The 26,517-nt window shown below is 42.0% G+C and overlaps 1 protein-coding gene across 6 annotated transcripts in view; it reads left to right on the top strand.

Annotated features, from left to right (window-relative positions):
• The window catches only part of ADARB1 (adenosine deaminase RNA specific B1), a 502,731-nt gene that overhangs the window by 391,903 nt on the left and 84,311 nt on the right, over window positions 1-26,517 (top strand). For all 6 annotated transcript variants that reach the window (XM_029606158.1, XM_029606159.1, XM_029606160.1 and 3 more), the window contains one exon: window positions 20,940-21,054. In XM_029606158.1, coding sequence (XP_029462018.1) covers window positions 20,940-21,054 — 115 coding nt within the window. The remainder of the gene's footprint in view (window positions 1-20,939; window positions 21,055-26,517) is intronic.

The raw sequence follows: 26,517 nt of genomic DNA, 5'->3' as shown, positions 1-26,517 counted from the left end.
GGTAAGATATCTATATTAAATTAGGGACCATCATACTACCTACTGTGCTTTCAAGTTAATACTTGTATATATGCACTTTGATGGGTCTTCTTTAATCATCGGTCCAGAAAGTCCAATATTTATATTTTTTGTTTTTTTAACTTTTTGCTTAAAATATAGAAGATATAACTTCCCTTAAGTTGATGTCGGAGTCAGTGGTCTGACGCGCGCGTATCACGGTCCGCTGCTTCAGAGACGTGATTCAGCTGACTCTCCTAGTCCAACGCTCCCCGAGTAAATTCAGAAATGGGGCTTTAGTTGACTTCCTTAATCCGGTGCTCTTCACATTGCCAAATACTGCTAACGGTGACTGAATAGATTAAAGGTCCCTTATGATTTCAGACCCAGCGCCATTTCTCTGCTTCAGCGCTTCTTTACATTAAGTTATCTGGTGAAGATATTGTTACATTGGTATATTGAGCAAAATATTATAGGAGAGGTACAGCATTCCTAAATTCAAAAGTACATGACACCATGTCATCGATTTATGGTAATTGAAATCTCCCATTATTACTGCACTGCCAAATTGGTTAGCTTCCGTGATTTCTCTTAGCATTTCATCATCCATCTCATAATTTTAGCAAAGTGGACTGTAGTATACTCCTGTCACTATACTCTTGCCCAACACTCATGGAATTTCTACCCATATAGATTCTACTGGGTATTTAGTCTCCTTGTATGATCTTTATCCAGTTGGACGCTCTGCCCTTCCAGACATGGTGCCACATCCCTTCCAAGTTGATCCTCCCTATCATTGCGATACACTTTGTACCCTGATTTAGCACTGTCTCGTTGGTTATCCTCCTTCCACCAGGACACTGAGATGCTATATACTCTAGCTCATCTTACTTCTTAGACTACTGGCATTGGCATACAGACATTTCAAAGTGTGTTTTTTTGTTTGTAATAACAATCTGCTTTTCAGTTGATAGGGATAATATAGAAACCTTTTGCTCAGGTGATTCTTTACTTATAGGTGCACAGACTACATTTGCTTTTCTTGGAACCTCTCTGTTGGTAGTGCACCAAAGGGCGTAGGCCCACCAGGGGAGGCTTGACCCTGGTGGGCCTTGTCAACTCTTGTCAAGCAGCACTCTTGTCAAGCAGCACTGGCTAAAACTGTTGATGATATTAGTGACAAGGGGGCTGGGCTAAAGACTCATGGAAGCTAGAGCCTCAGACAGGTAGCAAAGGACAGCCAAATTAGACTTAGGTAACAAGCAGTTCAGCTCTAAGTAAAGTGCAACATGCAGTAGTTGAAGAGCAGTAGCAGCAAGTTTCCTCGGGAGCCCTCTTGCAGGGGCAGTGTTAGTGTTGATGATATCAGTGAAGAGGGGGTGGGGCTATAAGACTCACAGAAGTTGGGGTGTTGAAGAGAAAGCAGAAGACAGCCAAATTAGACTCTGGTAACAAGCGATTCAGCTCTAAGTAAAATGCAACATGCAGTAGCTGAGGAATAGTAGCAACAAGTATACTTGGGAACCCCTTGTAGGGGCAGAATTGGCTAGCATTGATGATCTCTGACAAGGTGGTTAATACTGAGCCAGGTGTGGATGTGGTGGTGATATGTTTGTGTTATGTGTATGTGGTATTTATTTATTTATTTAATAGCTTTTATATACCATCATTAAGTAGTTTACCATCATAACTGTTCACAATAAGGCACATAAAATAATATTAAATCATTAAAACATACTAAGAACAACAATTAAAGTTCCAAAATCTAAAAGCGATTACAAAGCTTCATTTAATAAATCTAAATTCAATTACTATATAAGATTCCTAGACTCTTTCATAAAATCTAAAATATATAAAAGCACTAAAACATAAAAAATTATAAAATGTTAAAAATAATAAACGAATACTAACACCATCTCATGTACAAGCTATAGTCCTACTAATCTTTCTTAATTACTAACATGTGCAGCCTTTCATTTCTTATCTTCGTTCTCATTGCCAAATGCTTGTTTAAAAAGCCAAGTCTTTAACATACCTTTAAATAATTTGTGATTTCTTTGTACTCTTAACTCTAATGGCATAGTATTCCATAACTTATGCCCTGCTAAAGACAAAGCTCGGACTCTAACCTGTGTCAATCGTGCTGTTTTCATTGAGGCAACAGTTAGCAAAGCCTGATTTGCAGATCTAAGATTTCTCTGTGGCACGTGCAAGCGAAGAGCGGTATTAAGCCACTCTGCTTTTTCATCATAGATGAGCTTCTGTATCAAACAGTGCTTTGTATTGGATTCTTTGTTCAATCGGCAGCCAGTGTAGATCTGCCAATGTTGCTGTGATATGATCCCTTCTTCTTTTCCCTGTCAATATTCTTGCCACAGAATTCTGTAATATTTGAAGCGGTCTTAGTGTAGAATCAGGTAGTCCCAATAACAAAGTGTTACAGTAATCAGTACTTGCAAATATGAGTGATTGTAATACTGCTCTGAAATTAGATAATGTTAGCAGTGGTTTCAGTTTTCTCAGTATCATCAATTTAGCATGTCCTTCTCTTACTTTCAGAGATATGTGTTGTTTAAGATTTAATTCTGGATCTATTATAACACCTAAATTGCGCACTTTTTCTGCTAATATCACTGATTGAACATTCTTTAAACTAATTGTTTTTTCTACTATATTTATGTTTTTACGTTCTAAGTGAAGGAATTCTGTTTTGTCGATGTTTATCACTAGTTCCGTTTGGTTCAACAATTGTTTGATTATATCAAGATAAATGTTAGCTAATTTTAGTGTTTTCTCTATGGTATCATCAATTGGTAAAATTAGCTGAATGTCATAAGCATGTATATAACGCACAATCCCCAATCCTGTGAGCAACTGACAGAGCGGTAATAAATAAATATTAAAAAGGGTCGCAGACAGTGCTGATCCCTGTGGTACACCCATATGTAAGTTTATTTTCTCAGATATTGTGTTTTTAATTTGCACTTGGTAGAATCTATTACTTAGATAAGATTTAAAGTATTATCCTGAATGCCTAAATCCATTAATCTTTTGATCAGAATTTCATGGTTCACTTTATCAAATGCCGAAGATAAATCCAATAAACCCAGAATGTAATGTGTTCACTATCAAAACCTCTCAGTATTGTATCGGAAAATGATAAAAGTAATGTTTCTGTACTATAATGCTTAAGAAAACCGTGTTGTGAAGGATAGAAAATATTGTTAATCTCCAAGTGTTCCGCTAATTGTTTTTGCACCGTTTTTTCAGTCAATTTAGCAAGAAAAAGTAAATTTGATACTGGTCTGTAGTTGTTTAGAATTGATGAGTCTAAATTTTTCTTCTTTATAATTGGTTTGATAGTTGTCCCAATAAGAGACACCATATTTATATTGAACTTTTGTACATAATTATTCTCCTCTATCTCTTTCTATTTCTTACACTCCCAGTTCATTAGCCCTTGTTAATTGTAACTGCTTCTCTTCATCACGTTATTTATGTTTTTTGGTTGTATTATCCGCACCCCTGTTTTCTGTAAACCGACATGATGTGAACGAGTTCATGAATGCCGGTATAAAAAAACCTTAAATAAATAAAATAAATAAATAAATAAAATGTCTGGCATGGTACCGTCATTTAAAGATAGGTTAATGATGCTTGCTACTGCAGGAGCAATTACATCTGCTAAAATTTTCAAATTAGTTATGGGCATTTTATCTAGCATGTGAGGGGCTGGATTCAAACTTTTTATCAAAACTCCTACTTCCGTACGTGACACTTCATCAAAGGAGGACCACTTTGTTACGTCTCTCTGGCACATGTTTATTTCTTGTTTTACTGTGTTAGTGATTTTACATCTTAGATTAACTAATTTCTCATTGAAGAATTGTGCTATTTCATTACAGCGCTTTTCGGGAAGATTCTGAGAGGAGCTATTGGAATCAATAATAAGATTTTTCACAATATTAAACAATATTTCTTAGTGTAGTAATTCTTTTTCTAGTTTAAAATTAATTTTTTATAAGAAGCCAGGCAGATTTGGTAATTTGCTAAATTAATAATTGATTTATTCTTTTTCCGTTCTTTTTCTTTATTTCTCAGTTTCCATTTAAGTTCTCTTATTTACTGGTTATAACAAGGATTTTTTTGTTTGGCCTCTTTGATGCATATAGTTTTCATAGGATTTATTCTATCAGCTATTATAGTGGTCATATTCAACCACAATGAAGTTGCAGTGGAGCTATCGATGTAATTAATTTTTGGTATATTTTCTTGTAATTCATCTTGTAGTGTATCGGTTTTAAAAGGTGGACGATAGTTACATGTTAATAGGGTTTCTCTATTTTCTGGTATTGGACCTGAATATTTGATAGTTGATTTTATAAGAAAATGATTGGACCATGGAATTTGTGTATACAATAGCATTCATGTTTTCTAGCGAGTTACTATTAATGAAAATCAAATCTAACAAGTGACCTGCTTTATGTGTAGTTTCTTCTGTAATTAATCTAAATCCTAACGCATTCATTATATCAAAGTTTGACAAGTATTTGATAGCGGTTGGACATCCATGTGGAGATTAAAAACTCCCAATATAATTGAGGTTTGGAATGGTGTATATTATCTATAAAAAATTCAATTAAAGTAGATATATTAAAGTCCAAAAGACTAGGTGGGCAATATAAGAGACAGATTTGAAAATAATCCGTATCAAAAACAGCAATCTTGTGATTTACCTGCTTCTCTAATGACAGCATCTTACAATTAAATTTCTTTTCTATAATCAACATCAATACACCTCTTCTCTGTGCTCTAGGAATTGAAAATACATCATATTTATTATTCACTATCTGGTTCTTTAAAACTATATCTGACTTTTTTTAACCAAGATTCAGTAATCGCAAAAAAACTAGGTTTAGCATCTATTAGTAAATCCGAAATAATTGGTAATTTCTTAGCAACTGACTGAGCATTCGACTAGAGAAATGTTATCAACAATTATTCATGATTGCAGTACTTGAAGTTGCTTTTAGCTGAATAAGGTTGTTTAAATTCAGTTGCGTTCTCTTAATTTCTTTGGATTCTTAGTACTGTACTTGCCTTTATTATAACAAACTGGAATTGGAAGTCCACAAAGTCCGGTATTTGTCATAATCTTATTGATCAAAGTTGTGTATTCTTTTATTCTGATGGTATATCAGGGGTGTACGAAGGGGCGTACAAAGGGGCTAGCCCCTTTGTCTCGCACCTTCGGCGTGCGATGCCTCCGGGCCCTGCGCCGCACTTATGGCCCCCTCGGCGTGCTCAGATGACGTCAGGAGCATCAGCCATGCGAGAATAGTGTGGCGCGCTCATCCGTGTGGTCCTCAGGGAGGTCAGCTGGTAGGACAGGTGTATGCAGGCAAAGTAGATGGAGTAAAGAGAACGGAGCCTCAGCTGTTCCTAGAGGCAATCAGGCAGTTCACAGCACAACGCGACCCGGGCCCTGCGCCACACTTATTGCCCCTCGGCGCGCTCAGATGATGTCAGGAGCGTCAGCCATGTGGGAACAGTGGTAGGAGGTGTGGGAGGAGGGTGTGACTTTGAAAGTGTTGGGAAGATGACTTTGAAGGCATTTTTTTGTGCCATTCTTCACCATCTGCTTCAGTCATTTTCCACTCTCTCTGTGCCTGTGTTATTCTGTGCCAGAGTGCCGAACAGGTGAGAGGGTGCTTTTGAAATGGAGTGCTGATCAAAGATTCTACAGCCTGTAACTGTTCACTACAGAAAGCAATGGGGATTTTTTTGAGGCTCGGTTCTCTAAATGTACAAACCTAATGTTTCTAGCATTCAAATTTGTCTGAAATATTCACATTTTCTTCCGGCATGCCAAATTTGGTGAATTTCTGTTCTCCAAGGACAAGCAGGATGGCAGGCCTCATACATGCGTAACATCATCTGATGGAGTCCAGTATGGAAAACTTAAGTCAAAGTTTCTAGAACTTTGACTGAGCCTCTCTGAGCATGCTCAGCATGCCATTATACCATACCACTACATGAGGTCCCTTCACTCTCCTCTTTTACATGGAGTCTCGGGTCTCACTTGAGTTTTCCAGTGAAAGTAGCTGCTTTTCTTTTTTTAATAAGATTTATGATTTTGCACATTTTCTACCTTATATTCATTGAGGGGCGGATTTTAAAACAATACGCGCGCCGGTATTTTTGTTCGCACCACCGGCGTAGCCACGCGTATCTTATAAAATCCGGGGTCGGCGCACGCAAGGGGGTGCACATTTGTGCAACCTGTGCGCGCCGAGCCCAGCGCGGCCTGCCTGTTCCCTCCGAGGCCGCTCTGATTTCAGAGCGGCCTCGGAGGGAACTTTTCTTCGCCCTCCCCCCACCTTTCCCTCCCTTCCCCTACCTAACCCACCCCCCCGGCCCTATCTAAATCCCCCCCTTACCTTTGTCGGCAAAGTTACGCCTGTCGCCGGCAGCCCCGCTCCGTCCTCCGGTCCCGGGGGAGTGGGCCGGAGGCCTCGACCATGCCCCCGGGCCAGCACCACGCCCCCGGACACGCCCCCTCCCTCCCCGTTTCGAAAGCCCCGGGACTTACGCACGCCGGCGGCCTATGCAAAATAGGTGCGCCGGCGCACGCAGGGGTTTTAAAATCTGCCCCTGAGGTTTCCTTCAGTGTATTCCCCCTATCTTAGATAGGTTTTTCAACTTTTGGGTAAGTTTCTTTTCTTTTGTCACAGTGCAGTCGGTGCCGCCTGGCCATCAACACTGATTTCGATTTAAAGCATCCTTTTATTTTGCGATACAAAGTCCTCTATGGGATTTGAGCAATGCCTAAGCTCATGAGGACCATGTCTGGCTCAGATCTCCATCATAGATGTGTCCTCTGCCTATGGGTATCACATGATGTCAGATTGCAGCAGATGTGCCTAGATGACCCCAAAAGGACATCTGGCTCGACTTGAGAAGATGGAGTGGCTCTTTGGATAGGGCAAGTCTGAGCTATCAACATTGGCATCAAGGCCATCAAATTCAAAGGACTTTGAAGCCACACCAATGACCATTGAACCCTTGACATTGGCAGGGCCATCTGTTCCATCGACATCAAAGACTTATATATAGCGCTGGAGACAGGCACTCTCCTAGTTCCTCCAGGTTGAGGACATCGGGTTCATCGTTATTGGCCTCTGGACTGGCGAGAGACTGATTCAAGCACTGAGGGAAGCTGAAGAAGCATTGGCCTTGGTTCCTTTTGATGCACGATACCAGGCATGGGGATACATTAGCAGATGCTATGATGCTTCTGAAGCGACCCTGTGGGGAGTATAGCCAATCTTCCATTGATCCAGATGTCCACCATTTATCCTCCACTTGGATCTGAAAAGGATGTGACCACTCTTCCTGGCTCCCCATTGGTCTTGGCATCGGCAATGTTTGACGAGGAACTTGAGAAGCGCATACAGGCAGCCATAGAATGGGTGGTGCGGAGTCTCAGTATCGTGGCACAGACGGCATCAGGGCTTGCACCGACCTACCTCAAGCCCCTGCTCGAATCTCTACATATGCTGATCGGCATTCTACCAACATAGCCTGTGCTGGTGCCCACGGTGGCATCGATGCCCAGTAGGACATTGAAGGTGCCACTTGCCAATCCAGTGGTCATCTCCAATTTCCTGGAAGGGGAAGCTCCCCCCTGGAGATGGGGGTGGCCTCAGGGCCCTGGCCAATACGGCTGGTTCCCATACCACCGGCCAGGGGCTGAGCGCCATGGGGCCTGTTTGACAGTGATGGTGATGCCCTTCTGAACGCTGGGGGGATGGCAATTTGGATGATTATGACACTGATGCATCAGATGGTCTCCCCTTGGACCCATCTTCTCCAGATGATTGAAGGAAGTCTCCACCGAAGGACCTCTCCTTTGCACGGTTTGTTAGGTTGATGGCAGAAGCCATCCCCTTTCAGTTAGAGACAGAAGAGGATACCTGGCACAAGATGCTGGATTTCTTCCAGTACACAGAGCCTCCCAAGGAAATCATGGCAGTCCCAGTACACAAGATCCTTGTGGAACTGCTGAGGAGAATGTGAGAACATCCCTTTCATTGCCTCTCACAAACGGGAAGGCGGACACTGTTTATCTCATTCAAAAGGCTCTCGGATTCAACAAGTGTCAGCTGCCACACCAGTCTGTCGTCATGGAATCTGCTCTGAAGAAGGCTAAGCTTATTTATTTATTTATTTATTTATTTACTTTTTTATACCGACGCTCCTGTAAAAGATACAAATCACATCGGTTTGCAATAAACTCCAAAATTCGTTCAGGGGCGATACAAAGAACAGGGGTGAAAAAATAACAGTGGAACTGGTCATAACATAACATATCATAACCTAACAAATCATCTCAAAACAAATGAGATGATAACTGAGAAAAACAACAGGATCAATGCGTTGGACTGTGGAGTCCGACTGGAATGTCCGCTTGAAAGAGTCAGGCTGGAAGAGAGGGAGAATTAAGTGTCTGGGAAGGCTTGGCTGAATAGCCATGTTTTAAGTTTTTTTTTAAATGTAGATGGGCAAGGCTCTTGCCTGAGGTCCGGAGGCAACACATTCCATTGATGGGGTCCTGCTGTTGATATGGTGCGCTTTCTAAGGGATGTTTTCGCTTGAGGGGCATATAGAGTGTCTTTGTAGGCACTTCTGATTGGTCTAGATGAGGTATGTGTCTTATTTGTATAGAGGTGTTGAGAGAAGTGAGATTGTGTTTAGCTTTATGTATGATCGTGAGGACTTTGAAGAGAATCCTGGATTTGATGGGTAGCCAGTGGAGGTACTGAAGGGTGGGGGTGATATGATCCCTTTTTTTGGTATTGGTGAGAATCCTGGCTGCAGAGTTCTGAACCATTTGAAGAGGTTTGATAGAGTTTGCTGGGAGACCGAGAAGGAGGGAATTGCAATAGTCCAATTTTGACAGGATGATGGATTGCAGCACCAGTCTGTAGTCCTGGAAGTGAAGGAGTGGTTTTAGGTTTCTAAGGACTTGCAGTTTGAAGAAGCACTCCTTGGTGGTGGTGTTCACAAACTTCTTTAGGTTAAGCTGGTTATCCAGGATCACGCCTAAGTCTCTAACAAATGGAGAGTGTTTAATAATTGAGTTGGCTGATTGGGAAGAGGGTGGTGAGATAGGAGGCGTGGCGAGGTGTTCTTGAGAGATAAAAATCTCAGTCTTGTTGGTGATCAGGACCAGGTTGAGACTGGAAAGAAGTTGGTTAATTGCTTGAAGGCAGTTGTTCCAGTGGTTAAGGGTTTTTTGTAGAGATTCTGTGATCGGGATGAGTATTTGGACGTCATCCGCATACATATAGTGGGATAGTTTTAGCTTTGTAAGTAGGTGGCAGAGTGGTAGAAGGTAGATGTTGAAGAGTGTAGGTGAGAGAGAAGATCCTTGGGGGACACCCAGTTTGGAGCAGACGGGGGGAGATTCTTTATTGTTAATCCTGACTTTAAAGCACCTGGTGGACAGGAAGGATCTGAACCAACTAAGAGCCGGTCCCTTGATGCCTATGTCTGTTAGTCGTTCCAAAAGGATAGCATGGTTCACTGTATCAAAAGCGGCAAATAGATCGAGGAGTGCAAGTAGGTAGGTTTGTCCTTTTTCCATGTTTATTAGGATGGTGTCTGCTAGGGATAAAAGAAGGGTTTCTGTGCTTAAAGTTTTACGAAATCCATATTGGGAGGGGGAGAGAATGTTATGATCCTCAAGGTATTCTGAGAGCTGTTTGTTGACTCTTTTTTCTATGATTTTTGCAATCATGGGAAGGTTAGCTATTGGGTGAAAGTTGGCTGGGTCTGTTGGAGACAAGTTAGGCTTTTTTAGAATAGGTTTAAGAATAGCGAGCTTTAGTTGGTCTGGCACTAGGCCTTGAGTTAAGGAGAGGTTAATGATTTCCAAGATTGGCTTTGAAATGGTGTTTGGGATGTTGAAAAGAAGGTTGGGTGGTATTGGGTCTGAAGGATGTGCAGCTGGTTTCAGTTTTTTGAGGATACTTTCTATCTCCAGAGAAGATGTTGGTTCGAAAGCTTCGAGCATTGAATTTAGTTGTGGCGATGAAGGGAGGGTGAGAGGAGGTGTTGCAGAGGGAGAGGATAGCGAGGCGGTTAGGTTGGAGATTTTTTTCTCAAAATATTTTGCAAGTTCTGTGGCTTTGAGTGCTAGGTCATCCGGAATGATGGGGGGAGATGGTTTGGTGAGTGCTGACACATAAGCAAAGAGGGCTTTCGAATCGAAGATGAAATGGTGGATTTTCTTAGCGAAGAAATCTTTCTTCATTCTGAGGATGGCGATCCTATAAGCGTTAAGTAGGGATTTGTAGGTAGCTAATGACGAGGTGGATGGATTTTTTCGCCAACTGTGTTCTTTTCTTCTGAGGTCTTGTTTGAGGGCCTTTAGGTCTGGGGCGAACCATGGTTTTCTGTTATGAGACGAGGGGCGTAGGACTTTGGTGGAGGTAGGACAAGCTTGATCTGCTACTTTTGTAGTGATGTTAATCCAGGATGTGATGGCTGCATTTGCGTCTGAAAGGTCGAGGAAAGTTAGTTCCTTGGAGAGATGGCTGTCAAGGTGGTCAGAGGAGCAGGGTTTTCTGAATTGTATTGTGGTTTTAGGAAAGGATTGGGGAGGATGATCTTTAATCTCCAGCACAGTGGAGATGATCCTGTGATCTGACCATGGGACTGGTGAGCTATCAGGCTTGGAGGAGAGAGAGATACCATCATTGAAAATGAGGTCTAAGGTGTGACCCGCTATGTGGGTAGGGCTGTTAACGATTTGAGAGAAGCCTAGGTAGCTGAGCGAGGAGAGTAGAGTTTCGCAATTATGAGATTGTGGGGAAGCGTCCACATGCAAGTTAAAGTCTCCCAATATTATAGCTGGTTTGTCTGCATTGATGTGTTTCGTTATGAGTTCGATGATGGGAGAAGGGTTGGATTCCAGGGTTCCAGGGGGGGCGTAGATTAAGCAGATTTGTAGGTGATTTGACTTAAAGAGAGCCGCTTCTATGTTGCAAGTAGAGTTGGTAAGTTGTAGGGTAAGGCCTAAACCTTTTTTTGCCGCTAAAAGACCCATTCCTTGGCACGTCCGGGAAAGGATAAGAGGGCAACAGATGCTCTTGGGAGAAAGGGCTTTTAAGGAGCTATGCTTACTGCCCGCATAAAGGCCTACCAGCTGCTTATGGGCCAGTATATGCGGGACATTCTGAAGCAGCTGCAGGATGTAGCTGAGCAGTTGCCTCAACAGCAGCAGGATATGTTCTAGTCGCTGATACACAAGGGTCTGGAGTGCGGGAAACACTGGGTCCTGTCAATCTCAATGTTTTTGAAGCACCACAGAGAATCTGCAGTGGGGATCAGTGCTCATAGACTCTCCTGGCTGTGGGCCCCGTATCTCTGACTGAAGGTACAGGAACAGCATGCAGATATGCCGTGCACAAGAGAGAATCTCTTCAGAAGTAAGGTGAAGGGACGCAGTGTCCCAAATGCAGGACCTTACTTAAGCTAACACCAGAACAATATAGAAATTAGTTTTACAAGACAATTCATAACACCCATATAAATTTTTAAGTAACACTTTTTCCGTTTTTATAGATATCGTGGGTCACATTTGATCATATACCTTGCCCTCAACTATTTTTTTAAAAGGATTTTTTTTCTGCACTTAAAAATGAAAAAATGGTACACTTCCCTCTATATCTTCATCAGTTGTCATGTCCCTAATAAATTATCTTATGTTTGTTTACTCATAGTGATCTTCGAAAAGAATGACATCTTCCAGTTGGACGTCCCTGAAGCAGCAATCGGCAAAACATAGTGCTATGTTGGATTTGTAGATTCTTTGCTCGTTTGAAAGCTTCATGACAACTGATGAAGATATAGAGGGGTGAGGGCAGGTAGCAAACTGAAGGGGTCAGGCTCAGGCAAGAGATTATGTCCAGGCAGCAGGCAATCATGGTCAGGTCCAAGCAAGAGATCAGAATCTGGAAAAGGTGGCAAAGAAACACAGAAGACACTGGATGAGGCAAGACTAAACAAGGCTGGATAAGGCGAGGCAGGAATCAGGAATGCAGGACAACAGGAACTCGAAGCAATACACGCTACTATGGCAGGAGACCCATTGCTGAGGCATCGAGGCAGTATTCTGGAGAGCCTTATATACTGGGAGCCTGTGATATCATAAGAGGGTGCTACTGGGACTTTTATTTGCAGCGGCCCCTTTAAGTTCCAGTGCATGACACATGTAGGTACCTATGGAGCCTCGGAGGGGAGCAAGATGATTATGGCATGTTTGACAGCGTCTGAACCACATCAGAGGCTGGGGTCTACATGGTTGTAGCAGCACTGGAGGGTGAGTACAGAGGCTCGCAGGACCAACCTGCAAATCTTAACACTGGGCGATAATTCCTAATATGGAACCTAATATCATTAAATTCTGTCTACCATTTAAATGACCAGTATTCCAGTCTGGCAAGGTCCTGCAATTTTTCATAATCTGCTTGTGATTTAACAACTGAATAATTTTGTGTCATCTGCAAATTTGATCACCTCACTTATCATTCCCCTTTCCAGATCATTTATAAATATATTAAAAAGTATTGATTCCAGTACAGTTTCCTGAAGCATTCCACTTTTTACCCTTCTCAACTGAGAAATATGACCATTTATGCTCACACATACACCCCACATACACACTTGCCCAAACTATACCCCTACAAACTCCACCTACACACAGCCTTACCCCTCAAAAGTCACACCCCACAGTACCCCTTACATACACAACCTTGCCCCACATTCTACTCTCCAGAGAACACCCACTAAAATATATTCATCTCCCTGCACACACACCCCCACCTACATATTCCACATGTATACACATATCTATACCCCACAGACACATGCATACACTCAGCCTTCCCACTTACATACAAAATCCCATCCACACATTCCCTCTAACCCACCCACTTCCTACAAACAGAGCAATACCCCCCAAACCACAAGTCCCGCAACCCCTACCTACCCACAAACTCAAATACCACATACATCTATCCTCCCAGATACAGCCCTCAAATCTCCCCACACTACACACATCCCATTGCTCTCATACACTTCCTTATCTCCAACACACATCTCCGCACATCTGCTTGTGGCTCCTACACTAACTCCCCTCCCCCAGCACACAAACCCCACATTTCTCCCCATCACCCCCCATCACAAAACCCCCTACATGCTCACACATTCCTATAAATCTATATTGGAAAGATTTCCAGAGCCCATAATTCTGCATGCTTTCCCTACTTTTGTTGCATTTCCTTTACTGAATGAAACATTACATTCATGGTTGACCAAGGAAGTCCAATGATCTTGTTTTTTGTTGTGGTAAGGGCAAGGGCCTTCACAATTAATAATTTAATAAAGCACTCCAAGTGAAACAATCAGATTATCTCAAATTCCTGCCCAATTTTGGTGTCCAGAATGATAAACTGCTTCATTTGTGCCGATGATTTCTGTATATGAAAGAATAACGTTTTGACAGAACCGTATTAAGAACTGTGAGGCCAATATTCAGTAAGCCAGCTAAACTTAGCTTTTAAACATAATATAGCCAGTTAGACATGTATGGCCGGATAACTTTTATCTTAACAGACTATATTCAAAAGAATATAACCAGTTTGCTGGTAGAAGTTTAAAAAAAAATTATGTTTTGAGTGCATTTGAGAGCATTTCACTCAACGCACAATAAAGCTCTGGAATTTGTTGCCAGAGGATGTGGTTAGTGCAGTTAGTGTAGCTGGGTTCAAACAAGGTTTGGATAAGTTCTTGGAGGAGAAGTCCATTAATGGCTATTAATCAAGTTTACTTAGGGAATAGCCACTGCTATTAATTGCATCAGTAGCATGGGCTCTTCTTAGTGTTTGGGTAATTGCCAGGTTCTTGTGGCCTGGTTTGGCCTCTGTTGGAAACAGGATGCTGGGCTTGATGGACCCTTGGTCTGACCCAGCATGGCAATTTCTTATGTTCTTATGTTCCTGCAGCCAGAGATCCTGATCCCCAAATTATAATTTACAAATCTGGCCTGCCAGGCTGGGCTTCCTTAGCCTTCCAAAGTCCTTTAATAGGAGTTAAGTGCTAGGGGTTCGGGGCCAGCCTCCACCCATCTGCTCCTTGTTTCTGGAAATTTGTCAAAATCACTCTCCACCCTCCCCATTGCACCATTTCATCCCTAACCTTCTTTTGTACATTGTAATATGACAATTTTCAGCCATGATTATGGTACACTGCTACTGCGATTCCGGCCAGTGCTTGCTGTGTTGCTGTGCCAGTCCTAAGGATATCTGGCTAACGTAGCGGGATATTATTGAATATCAGCTAAGTTTGCCCGATAACTTTACCCTACCCCAGACCCCATCACAATCTTTTTTTTTTTTTTTTTTTTAATTCGGCTAATTTGAGCCGGATTATCAATTATGTGGATAAAATCTAGCCGGATAAGTTCCTCAGTATTAAAAAGTTGACATTTAGCCAAATAACTTGCGAGTTTTCTGGATAAATGCTTTTGAATATTGACCCCTATATTTATGAAGGTTTTAGTGATGATGTAAACCATGAGAATGGATATTGGGACAAAGTACTTCTTGCACTACTACCTATAAATATTTAGAAATTAAAGAATGGTTGTTCCTTACCTGGCAACTTTCATGTGTCAATGAGTTCTTTCTTTGTCCTCATCCCCAGCTATTCAATATGTCAACAATATTTTTTTCTTTTTAGTAATCAGATATTAAAATTAGGTCCTTACATTCCATTTTTAGGCTTATTGTCCATGAATGTTTATAAACAGTGTGCAAGGGCCCGCTTTTAATTTTTGGATGTCTGTTTATGGCTTGTTAAACTACAATAAAAATTAATTGCATTGAAATAAGGGAAGATATAGTTTAAGATTTCTTAGCTATGGTTGAATGGAGAAGTTGATGGTATTTTTGCTGTTGGTGTTTTCCTGTGCACAGTAGGTCTATTTCTCCTGACTGCTAAATCATGTGCCCATTCCATTTCCCACAGCATTTATTAATATATTTTTTGGCAGTGTGACAAAACTGTAAAAGTAGATTTTTATAATACAGACTTCAGAATATTCAGTTGTAGTGTGCATATTTCTCATATGGTTGACTTTGAAATATATGGATGCATAATTATAGGAGGGAATATCTTCTCAGTTGATTTCACACTCATGTTTTGTTGAAGAACAAAAAAGTTAATCTGGTGTAAAAAGAAGGGAAATGAAATCAGCCTTATTATGAAAGGGATTTCATTAACTGTGGGAGGCTAAAAAATCAGCAACATTCTTAATACCAAAAATAATAGACATTCCCTCCAAGTTAGTCACTGACAGCCAGAACATCTGGAGTTAAAATTCTCTTATAAGATTTTTCTGCCAAAGATGACCCATTCTCTTCAATGTGTTCAAAGGTAAAAACAAACCAAAGAAGAAATATAATTAGTCTTTCTGTTTGTGATCTCTGGGTTATAATGTTATTTCTTTTAGGTACAGTTGACAGAGGAATCTGTGCCTAACAATGAAGGTTGTCTTCTGTTCCTGGAATATCCCAAGGTGCTATCATAGACACCCAAAACATTTTTTTTAAATTTTTATTTATGTAATTTTAAATTAACATAGCAAAGCAACACTTTGTTTCAGCAAAGTGAGGATATTATCAGAAACATGAAAAAAAAAGGAAAAGCAAATAGTCATATCCAATTATATTCCAATAATGTTCATAGGAAACTACACTTTTATAATTATTATCCCCAATAATAGAGAAAGGAACATAAGGTCACTCATAGGGGAAGAATATGCAGGGAGAGAAAAAATGAAATAGCCAATTTAAGAAAGGCCTATAGCAAGTAAGGACCCTCATATATTAATACTGGTCTCAGAATAACATCAAGAATCAGTCGGAATTGGAGAAGAAGAAATAACTCCTAGCATTGAGAGAGGATTGTAGCTGCTCAGGTTCGAAATATTATAAAGTATCTGAGCGTAACTTTACAAACCATTTATAGAAGTAATAAGAACATAAGAACATATCATACTGGGTCAGACCAAGGGTCCATCAAGCCCAGCATCCTGTTTCCAACAATGGCCAATCCAGGCCATAAGAACCTGGCGACTACCCAAAAACTAAGTCTATTCCATGTTACCGTTGCTAGTAATAGCAGTGGCTATTTTCTAAGTCAACTTAATTAATAGCAGGTAATGGACTTCTCCTCCAAGAACTTACCCAATCCTTTTTTAAACACAGCTATACTAACTGCACTAACCACATCCTCTGGCAACAAGTTCCAGAGTTTAACTGTGCGTTGAGTAAAAATGAACTTTCTCCGATTTGTTTTAAATGTGCCACATGCTAACTTCATGGAGTGCTCCCTAGTCTTTCTATTATCCGAAAGAGTAAATAACCGATTCACATCTACCCATTCTAGACCTCTCATGATTTTAAACACCTCTATCATATCCCCCCTCAGCCGTCTCTTCTCCAAGCTAAAAAGTCCTAACCTCTTTAGTCTTTCCTCATAGGGGAGCTGTTCCATTCCCCTTATCATTTTGGTAGCCCTTCTCTGTACCTTCTCCATCGCAATTATATCTTTTTTGAGATGTGGTGACCAGAATTGTACACAGTATTCAACTGTCCTGCTGTAGCATCACCAGAGTTTTGGTTATGTGCAGTATCGGAAGAGTCGCATATAAGAGGCCTATAACCACGTCCAACCTTGACAAGTATGCTCCCCTATACTTCTCAACCTATCACTCCAGTAATCAATTTGCCTGCCCACAGGTCAGTCTCATAACACAGACTCACTATTACCATTCCAAATTGACACGATTTACCACATAATGTGCCTAAAAAGGTATTAGCCCCTTTTTTCTGCACCACTCCAACTCTTAGGCTATCTAGCATACCCCTCGGGTTCTGGTCCCCAGACATCCTCTGCACGGGCACACCTCAGTTCCATTTCACCATGCCACCTGGGAGTAGGGGATGCCCGATTAATGGCTCAACCCCTTATGAGTCGGCTTATCATGGATTCTCTACAGATTAAGCCTCCTCTATGATCCCTGGGTACGGAATGGGGCCTACATGTAACGCTTACAAGACTGATATGTTTCCCATTGGAGCCTTTGCATTCCTATACTTTAACATACTACCATGGGAAATCCTTTCCCTCGTAGCCATCACTTCTGCTAAAAGGGTCAGTGAGTTACAAGTCCTTGCTTCATACTCAACAGACACTAGGTTCCTCCATACTCACCCTAATCATCTTCTTAAGGTAGACACAGCCTCTCACCTTACTCAGCATATACTATGCCCATTTTTCCCAAGGCCTCTCTCTCACCAGGGTGAGAGGATTTTCCACACCTTGGACTGTAAGCGTGCACTTGCATTATATCTAGACCACACTGCACTCCATAGAAAATACACCCAGCTCTTTCCTTCTTGACAAAGACAAGCTTCGAATTCCAGTGGGCACACAAACTCTCTCCAACTGACTAGCAGACTGTATCGAATTCTGCTATGAAACACCAGGCCTTCCTCTCTAGGGGTGAGTGAAGGCGCATTCTGTAACGGACATAACATCTGTACCATACTATCGTTCAGTGCCAATTGCTGACATTTGCTAGGCTGTGACATGTAGATATCTTCACATATTCGCAGCCCCCCTACTGCTTACATATGGAAGTTTATCAAGACTCTGCCCTTAGCCAGTCTGTCTTGAAATGCTTTCTTCCTCTATACTCCCCAACTCCTTCTACAACCACCTGCTATGATGTCAGCCTGCTTCATCATTGCCAGTAGCATCCAAATTATTGTGCCTGCGCATGAGTTGTCTGCTACTGGTCTGTTGTAATATGAGTCAGCCTGTAGCTTGCTAATCACCCACATGTGAGGAACTACCATCCTGCTTGTCCTGGAAGAAAGCAGAGTTGCTTACCTGTAACAGGTGTTCTCCCAGGACAGCAGGATGTTAGTCCTTACGGAACCTACCCCGCCACCCCACAGAGTTGGGTCTGAAAATGTTTTATTATTTTATTTTCTCACTCTTTTGCTACAAACGAGACTGAAGGGAAACCCCTTTGGACACAGGGATAATGGCATGCTGGGCATGCTCAGTGCACTCAGCATGGCAGTATCAGTCAAAGCTTCTAGAAACTTTGATAGAAAAGTTTTCCGTGATAGGGCTCAGTCTAGTGACGTCACCCACATGTGAGGACTAACATCCTGCTGTCCTGGGAGAACACCTGTTACAGGTAAGCAACTGTGCTTTCTCTTTGGCACCATAGCAATGAGAGGAAAAAGAACATGAGAAAACAGAGCCCAGCGGTTCTGCGGCCATCTTATCCCCTCCCCCAAAACATTTTTTGTGTTAAGATTTTAAAGGCTTTCTTTGAGTGAATCCTTTCAGCGCCAGACCCTTTAAGTAGTCTCATTTAGTATTCTCACTATACCGTCCACATCTTCCAGTACTTGCTTAATTTTCACTGGCTGATACCGCATCATTTCCTACATATTGCCTACAGTGTTTCATCTCTGGAACAAGAAGGTACTATAGGCATTCAATTGTCTACTACTTGTATCCTCATAATACAAAAATAAAAAAGGTATATTTAAAATATGAATGCATCTGATTAGACCTACATAATTGTTTATAAAAAGAATGATCTGAAATGAATTTGACAGGGAACTGAATTCTCTATGTGGTCTTCCTACCATATCTACAGTACATAATACAGGATGTTAAAGTGCCATGAACTTGCATGGTATTTTCACCTGTTTTTATTAAAATATTTGTATGATAATTGTGCACGAATTTGAAATTTAATTTGAAAGTTTGATAAATTCTTGATGAAATTAAACATAAACAATTATTTCAAGTTTTTAGAAGTGATTCTGTAATGAAAAAGACCTGCTACCTCTGGGAGGCCAGAAAGATATGTTCCTGGTTTGTAAAAACTGGGAAAAGAATGCTGGGTTTTCTGATGTCTTCAGGAAGAACCTTATAAATTAGGCCAGCTGTAATAAGTTTTTTCCCAATTTGTGTCTGTAAAGAAAATATGTATTGCATAATGCACTATTTGTATCTGCAATATTATGCACAAGAAGTAAGCATTTTCCATTGGAAATAAAGTTGTAGAACAAGAGGTCATGGTATGATGCTGAAAGTGGGTACACTAAGGCATACCAAAGTAAATATTTCTTCACAGAAAAGATGATGAATACATGGAACAATTTCTCACTGAAAATGGAGAAGCCAAAAACAGTAACAGAATTCAAGAATGCATGGGATAAGTACATAAGAGTCTTAGTTGTGAGGGTAAAATTGGGTAGGCATTGCAGTATTGGGCAGCAGACTAGATAGACCTTTTGATCTCTTATCTGCCATCATATTCTGTTACTATTATTGAATGTAAATACTGTATATTAGATTGATAATATACGATCCTAATAAAGTGTTGTGGTCTTAATAGTTTAAAATATTTGTTCCATTTCACATGTAGGCTGGCTATTCTAAAGACATTCTGACATTTTGTATCTGTAGGAAGTATCTAATCCTGTGTCACAAATATACAAATAGTTACCTAGTGGGTTAGGTTGAAAGAAGACCATGGGCCTATCAATTCCAACCTTCTGACTGCTTATCAGCCATCTCCACATGTATAGTCAATTCTGCATCAATGAAAACAGATTGCTACCAAGTTCAAAAGGATTTTCATTGACTCCCAGGCAGTTTGTGCCCAACAGGTATCGTACCATCCAGAGCTAAAGGAATCACCCCCTTCTGAAAGGTCAGCATTGTCATGAATACCATATCTGTTCTATTACATTCCTATAGAAATACTTGATGGTTATGTGTTGCCAGCATTCCCCCCCCCCCCCCCTCCCCGCATGCTTGCCTTTTTATCATTAGTTATATAAGAAAGTAACTTATCTGTTTATCCCTATTTTATATAAAACTGTAGCATTTATGCATTGCGCAATATTCCCAAATTATACTTGCCAATTATGAATGCCAGTCATGTCAATTAAAACATTTTAGATATAGTAGGTCATTATTACATTTCTGTTCCCCTGCATTTTCCCTGCAGCCTTGAGAACAGCCAGCTCGATAACTGGCAGAATACCTACCATACTATGAATTCATTTGGTTTGAACAGTTCATGTGATGTAATATGTGACATTGTCTGGTGTCCTATTCAAAAACCGCTATGTAATGCAATTTGTGACACCTGTCCAAATGTACTTGCTTCTTAAAATGTAAGGAAAATGCAGAACTGCTTGAATGTAAGAATGACTTGGCATTAAAATGTTTAAATTGAAATGTGTGCATAATTAATAGTTATGTGTACCTTTTAAAGATGCATAATACATAGAGGGTACAGTTTTGTTACAAGCTTTAATAGGTTAATAAATGGTATTCACCTTTGCTTTGACCAAGATTATAAAGCACAATGTAATACTTGAATTTAAATACTGATTGCAATATTCATGAGATGTTGTCAGATTGCATAATACTCTGTTCCATAAGTAAAGCAAAGCATATATTTAAATACTTTGCATGCATACTTTGCAAGTAATTTCCCTGTGAAATCAATATATACTGAAGAAAGCAGTTGCTTAATGTCTAGCCTGGTGAATTAATCAAGAGTAAAAAAATTCAATAGAAGACTTCCACAATTGCTAGATAACCCAGGCCATGCAAATGCTTATCAAAGGGATTGATCCTGGGTTTCAGTAGTACACATTTGGCAGTTTTGACATCTTTAATGCAGACATAGTTAAAGATTTGAAGGGAAGAAGGGGTTTGCCAATTTTAACATTAATTAATGTGCATCTTTTGTGATCCCACAGGTCCTAGCTGATGCTGTTGCACGCCTGGTCATAGACAAATTTAGTGACCTAACTGATAATTTCACCTCACCTCATGCACGTAGAAAGGTTCTTGCTGGAATTGTCATGACAACAGGTACAAAAACAACAATATGTACATTTTTATCATTTGCTTAAAAAAAAGATGTGAAAATTTAATTAAATTTAGTTAACATCAAAATATCAAAGCCCTATGTTTTTTTGGCTGGTGATGTTGCAGAGACAGCATTCACAGTCCCGATTGTTGTTGTTGTAATTATTAATCATTATTCAACAGCCACACCTACTGGCCAAATTGTGCTTACATACAGGATGTGTGGTTCCAGCTGAAGATTGTTACAGTGGCTGGACTATATGTGAGGGGGTAACAAAAAGGCAATGGGGCCCTTTGGTGGCTCAGGAGAGCTATGGGTTTGATTCCATGTTCAGGTCTTCTGCTCTTCAGTTCACCCAGGTTGGGAATGCTGTGGAGAATGCATTCACAGACTGTGGGGAGTTGGAGAATCATGATTGCAATTACAGCACTTTTTGGCCGTATTTAGAGCCCATGCCCAAGGCCCCCAGCAGAGGACTGTTGCTATGATGACTGTGAGAGGATATAACATAGGGAAAACCCCAGGGTACTTGTGCATGAAGGCTTATAGTACCCAAAGGAGCAGGAAGAAACTGCCAGATTAAAAATAAAGGGAAAAATCACAGCTCATTGTAAATGAAGGCTCTTATGATATTGCCCCTGGTAGATTCCAATTCAGGTTAAACTGGAAGCACAAAGAAACAGGAGAAAACCATTGTGCCCATGTATTCTCCAAAACTCCAAAGACATACATGATTGACTATGAGATGTTGACCATGAGTTTCACTCACACTTTAGTGGTCAGCATGGTTCCAAGGCAAGGGAAACAATGAATCTGTGCACTTCTTCCATAGAGGATGGTGATTGAGCATCCACATGATGGGCCTGTTAATGAATATCCTGGGAGAAAACCCAGATCTCTTGCCACAAGTCACACCCTTGGAGAGGCTTCCCATTTATTTGCCAGGTATCCTTTTGCCATAGGGCCATCCAATCCACCAGGCCCTTATAGACTGACCAGGAGTCTGTGTAAATGAGACAATAAGAAGCTGATGCTCTTTGATGTGAGAGAGGGCCAGATGTGTATTGCACAACGTTCAGCATACTGACTGCTCCTTCCGGCCCCTACATCCACATGGAGGACACCTTCCCTGGGGGTTATAGGCAACTGCTTTTCATCCTCACTGGCATTGTACACAGCAGGTGCCATCGGTGAACCTGGTGAAGTGTTGTAGGTGGGAACACAATGCATCAAACGGTCTGGCTTCAGAGACACCTGTGTCAAGAGACTCCACTGGTATGGGGGCTGAAATGCTGTCAGTTGGGCTGCTTATCATCAACTCATGCAAGCGAGAGGGCTTACCAGGGGCTGACTGGGCGTGGGCACAATATACCATTTCAATTTCAAAATTGAGAAATATATGGTAGAGCTGCTTTGGACCACATGAGCCTCACTGTGGATCCGAAGCTGTATGGGCTTGTTACTGGTCACTTGTTTGGTCTCTACTAGAACCCAATAAGATGCCAAGAGCTGCCATTCAAATGATGAGTAGGATGTAGCTGTGGGGGTTCATTTGTGGCTCTAAAACCCAATGGGAAGTTGATGCCCACTCTTGCGTTGTCACAGAATCTACTCAGAAGAGTCCAGAATGCAGGAGTCCTCCAGCTTGAACGGGAGGGGAGTGTGTCCATACTAAGGCCAGTGAGATCATAATGGTGGCCTTCGCAGCTTGGAATGCTCATTCACACTCCAGAGTCCAGACAAAAGCAGAGCATTTCTGGCATAAGTTGTAAAAGGGGTATAATAACTCTGCCATGTGTGGAATATGTGCGCGCCAATAGGACAAGAGGTTGCAAAATCATTGAACATCTTCCTTTGACTGGGGTGCAGCCACAGATTGGATCTGGTCCTTAACTTGGTCAGGAAACTGTTGTGTACCTTGGCACCAGCAAATGCACAGAAATTTGACCTCTTGAGATGGACTCTGTATCTTCCCTTTCTTTATGGCCCAACCTTTAGTTCCTGTAAATATAGTATCAAAGAGTCCCAACTTAACACACCGGCTTCTCTGATGGGCCTTGCAGCAGGATGTCATTCATATAATGGTGTAGAGCTAACCCCTCCAGGATTGAGAGAGAACAGAGAATCTGGGTGGATTCCATGGCAAATGGCAGGGCTGTGAGCAAAGCCCTATGGCAAACATTGAAACGTATATTGGACCCTGTCCCATTCAAAAGCAAATTGGTCCTGGGATTCCAGGTTCAAGGGCATGAAGAAGAAAACATTTGAAATGTCCAATGTGGCATATCATACGCCAGGATGTCCTTGGATCTAATTGATGAGGATCACAGTATCAGGGACCGCAGAGTGAAGTGGTGATGCAACTTTGTTCAGCTGTCTCTAATCAGTGGTTATTTGCCAATTTCCATCTGACCTTTTCGCTGGCCAAATTGGACTGTTGAAAAGGAAGGAAGCGGGCTTTCAGTCCCTAAGCCAGCAAGCCATACACTAGGGATGTGAATCGTTTTAGGACGATTAAAATTATCGTCCGATAATTTTAATATCGTCTTAAACCGTTATGGAACACAATACAATAGAGATTCTAACGATTTATCGTTATAAATCATTAGAATCGTGAGCCGGCACACTAAAACCCCCTAAAACCCACCCCCGACCCTTTAAATTAAATCCCCCACCCTCCCGAACCCCCCCCAAATGACTTAAATAACCTGCGGGTCCAGCGGCAGTCCGGAACGGCAGCGGTCCGGAACGGGCTCCTGCTCCTGATCCTGAATCTTGTTGTCTTCAGCCGGCGCCATTTTCCAAAATGGCGCCGAAAAATGGCGGCGGCCATAGACGAACACGATTGGACGGCAGGAGGTCCTTCCGGACCCCCGCTGGACTTTTGGCAAGTCTCGTGGGGGTCAGGAGGCCCCCCACAAGCTGGCCAAAAGTTCCTGGAGGTCCAGCGGGGGTCAGGGAGCGATTTCCCGCCGCGAATCGTTTTCGTATGGAAAATGGCGCCGGCCATACGCGTATGGCCGGCGCCATTTTCCATACGGAAAATGGCGCCGGCAGGAGATCGACTGCAGGAGGTCGTTCAGCGAGGGTTCCGGCGCCTCGCTGAACAACCTCCTGCAGTCGATCTCCTGCCGGCGCCATTTTCCGTACGGAAAATGGCGCCGGCCATACGCGTATGACCGGCGCCATTTTCCGTACGAAAACGATTCGCGGCGGGAAATCGCTCCCTGACCCCCGCTGGACCTCCAGGAACTTTTGGCCAGCTTGTGGGGGGCCTCCTGACCCCCACGAGACTTGCCAAAAGTCCAGCGGGGGTCCGGAAGGACCTCCTGCCGTCCAATCGTGTTCGTCTATGGCCGCCGCCATTTTTCGGCGCCATTTTGGAAAATGGCGCCGGCTGAAGACAACAAGATTCAGGATCAGGAGCAGGAGCCCGTTCCGGACCGCTGCCGTTCCGGACTGCCGCTGGACCCGCAGGTTATTTAAGTCATTTGGGGGGGGTTCGGGAGGGTGGGGGATTTAATTTAAAGGGTCGGGGGTGGGTTTTAGGGGGTTTTAATGTGCCGGTTTTGCGATTTTTCGATTTTTCACGATATTTTACCCCCCCAAACGGCAACAATACAATTCCCTCCCCCTCCCAGCCAAAATCGATCGTTAAGACGATCGAGGACACGATTCACATCCCTACCATACACCACTGTCTGAATCACCACCTAACCACACCGGGTCTTATATTGAGGCCTATGAACAATCTGTGTAGTCGGGGGCACATTTACGGGGGGGCTAGGAGATATGCCCAACTTTGATAGCATTTATTAAGTAGTCCCCTGGGGCCAATTCCATCTCTCCCTGATTGAGTCATTGTGAAATGCTTGTCAATCCCTAACACAATCTCCTTCTGCATAGCAATAATGACTTGGTGCTGTACAGATGGGAGGTCTCTCACCTGTAAAGTAATCCATGTCTCCACCTCCTTTATCTGCTGGCCCCCATATCCCTGAAGGGATTACAGCCTACCCCAAAAACTGTTGGGGTTACCACGAAGTACAGTGGTCTCTGCCCGGTATCCACTAGAGCCAAACAATGTTGCTGATTTGAACCCTTCCATTCAATGGTGAGGGGCAGGTAGGGCCACTCATCCCGCTGTATGTTGAGAAGGAAGGGGCCCGGAGCTTGGCCTGATACCTGTTGTGGGGAGGTTGTGCCCTGCTCTCTCTTCCAATTGCTTGTAGAGTGGTTCAATAGGTGGGGCTACAGCCAAAGCTTTCAATGGGGTTGGGCAGAGAGGGGAAGAGCCATGGCCTGGGAGAGAGAGGTGTGGTTTGCGGCAACATCTGATATGTTGATGAACCTTTTAAGGAGGAAATAAAGTGGCTTCCCATCTACAGTGGCTTGGAAAAGTATTCAACCCCCTAAAAGGTCAGCAGTTTTTTGTGGATTACAAATTACATTTACACAGGTTGTACCAAACAATATATTCTTATTGAAAACCAATATGCTCTTAAAGTAAAATTTCAAAGTCTCAATTTTGTATTTCTCTGCAGTTTTTGTAAAATAAAATTACAACTGAAAAATGCTACTTGCATTAGTATTCAAACCCTATGCTGTGGAAGCTCCAAGTTTACACAGATGCAAAATATTGCCCCAACCATTGGCTTACACTTGGCTTCTACCTGTGAATCATTTTAAAAAGTCACCTTTTCGGGATAAAAGACCACTTAATTCCAGTATCATTGGTCAGTCTGTGAATCTGAAGGAAAGCTATGAAAATAAGACCCTGAAATCAATATGAAACAACACATATCACTAAAAGTAAGGGAAGGTTATACAAAACTCATAGTACTCAGAAAACTTAAACCACTGCTAACTCAAAATGACTTCCGAACAATACTGCAGGCACTAATCTTCTCCAGCACAGATTACTGCAATGCCCTTATGCTAGGACTACCTAATACAACATTAAGACCACTGCAAATACTTCAGAACACAGCAGCTAGAATACTAACTGGAAAAAGAAGGAGGGTCCATGTAACTGAAACCCTAGCAGAGTTACATTGGCTTCCAATTGAGCACAGAATTAAATACAAAACCCTATGTATCATTCACAAACTAATTTATGATGAGAAATCAGACTGGTTGAACACAGCATTACGGGTACACACTCCACACAGGAACCTCCGCTCAGCAAATAAAGCACTCCTAACTAGGGATGTGAATCGTTTTTTGACGATTTAAAATATCGTCCGATATATTTTAAATCGTCAAAAATCGTTAGAGGCGATATACAATAGGAATTCCCCCGATTTATCGTCAAAAATTGTAAATCGGGCGCCGGCCACAGCTGGCGCCATTTTGCAATATGGCAACACGATTCGAGTGCAGGAGGTCGCTTCCAGACCCCCGCTGGACTTTTGGCAAGTCTTGTGGGGGTCAGGAGGCCCCCCCAAGCTGCCTTGGGAAGGGGG

Source organism: Rhinatrema bivittatum, chromosome 6 (genome assembly GCF_901001135.1).
Source record: "Rhinatrema bivittatum chromosome 6, aRhiBiv1.1, whole genome shotgun sequence".
In the NCBI taxonomy this organism is placed as follows: Eukaryota; Metazoa; Chordata; class Amphibia; order Gymnophiona; family Rhinatrematidae; genus Rhinatrema; species Rhinatrema bivittatum.
Note: the sequence above shows the minus strand (reverse complement) of the source record. Positions and strands in the feature narration are given on the sequence as shown.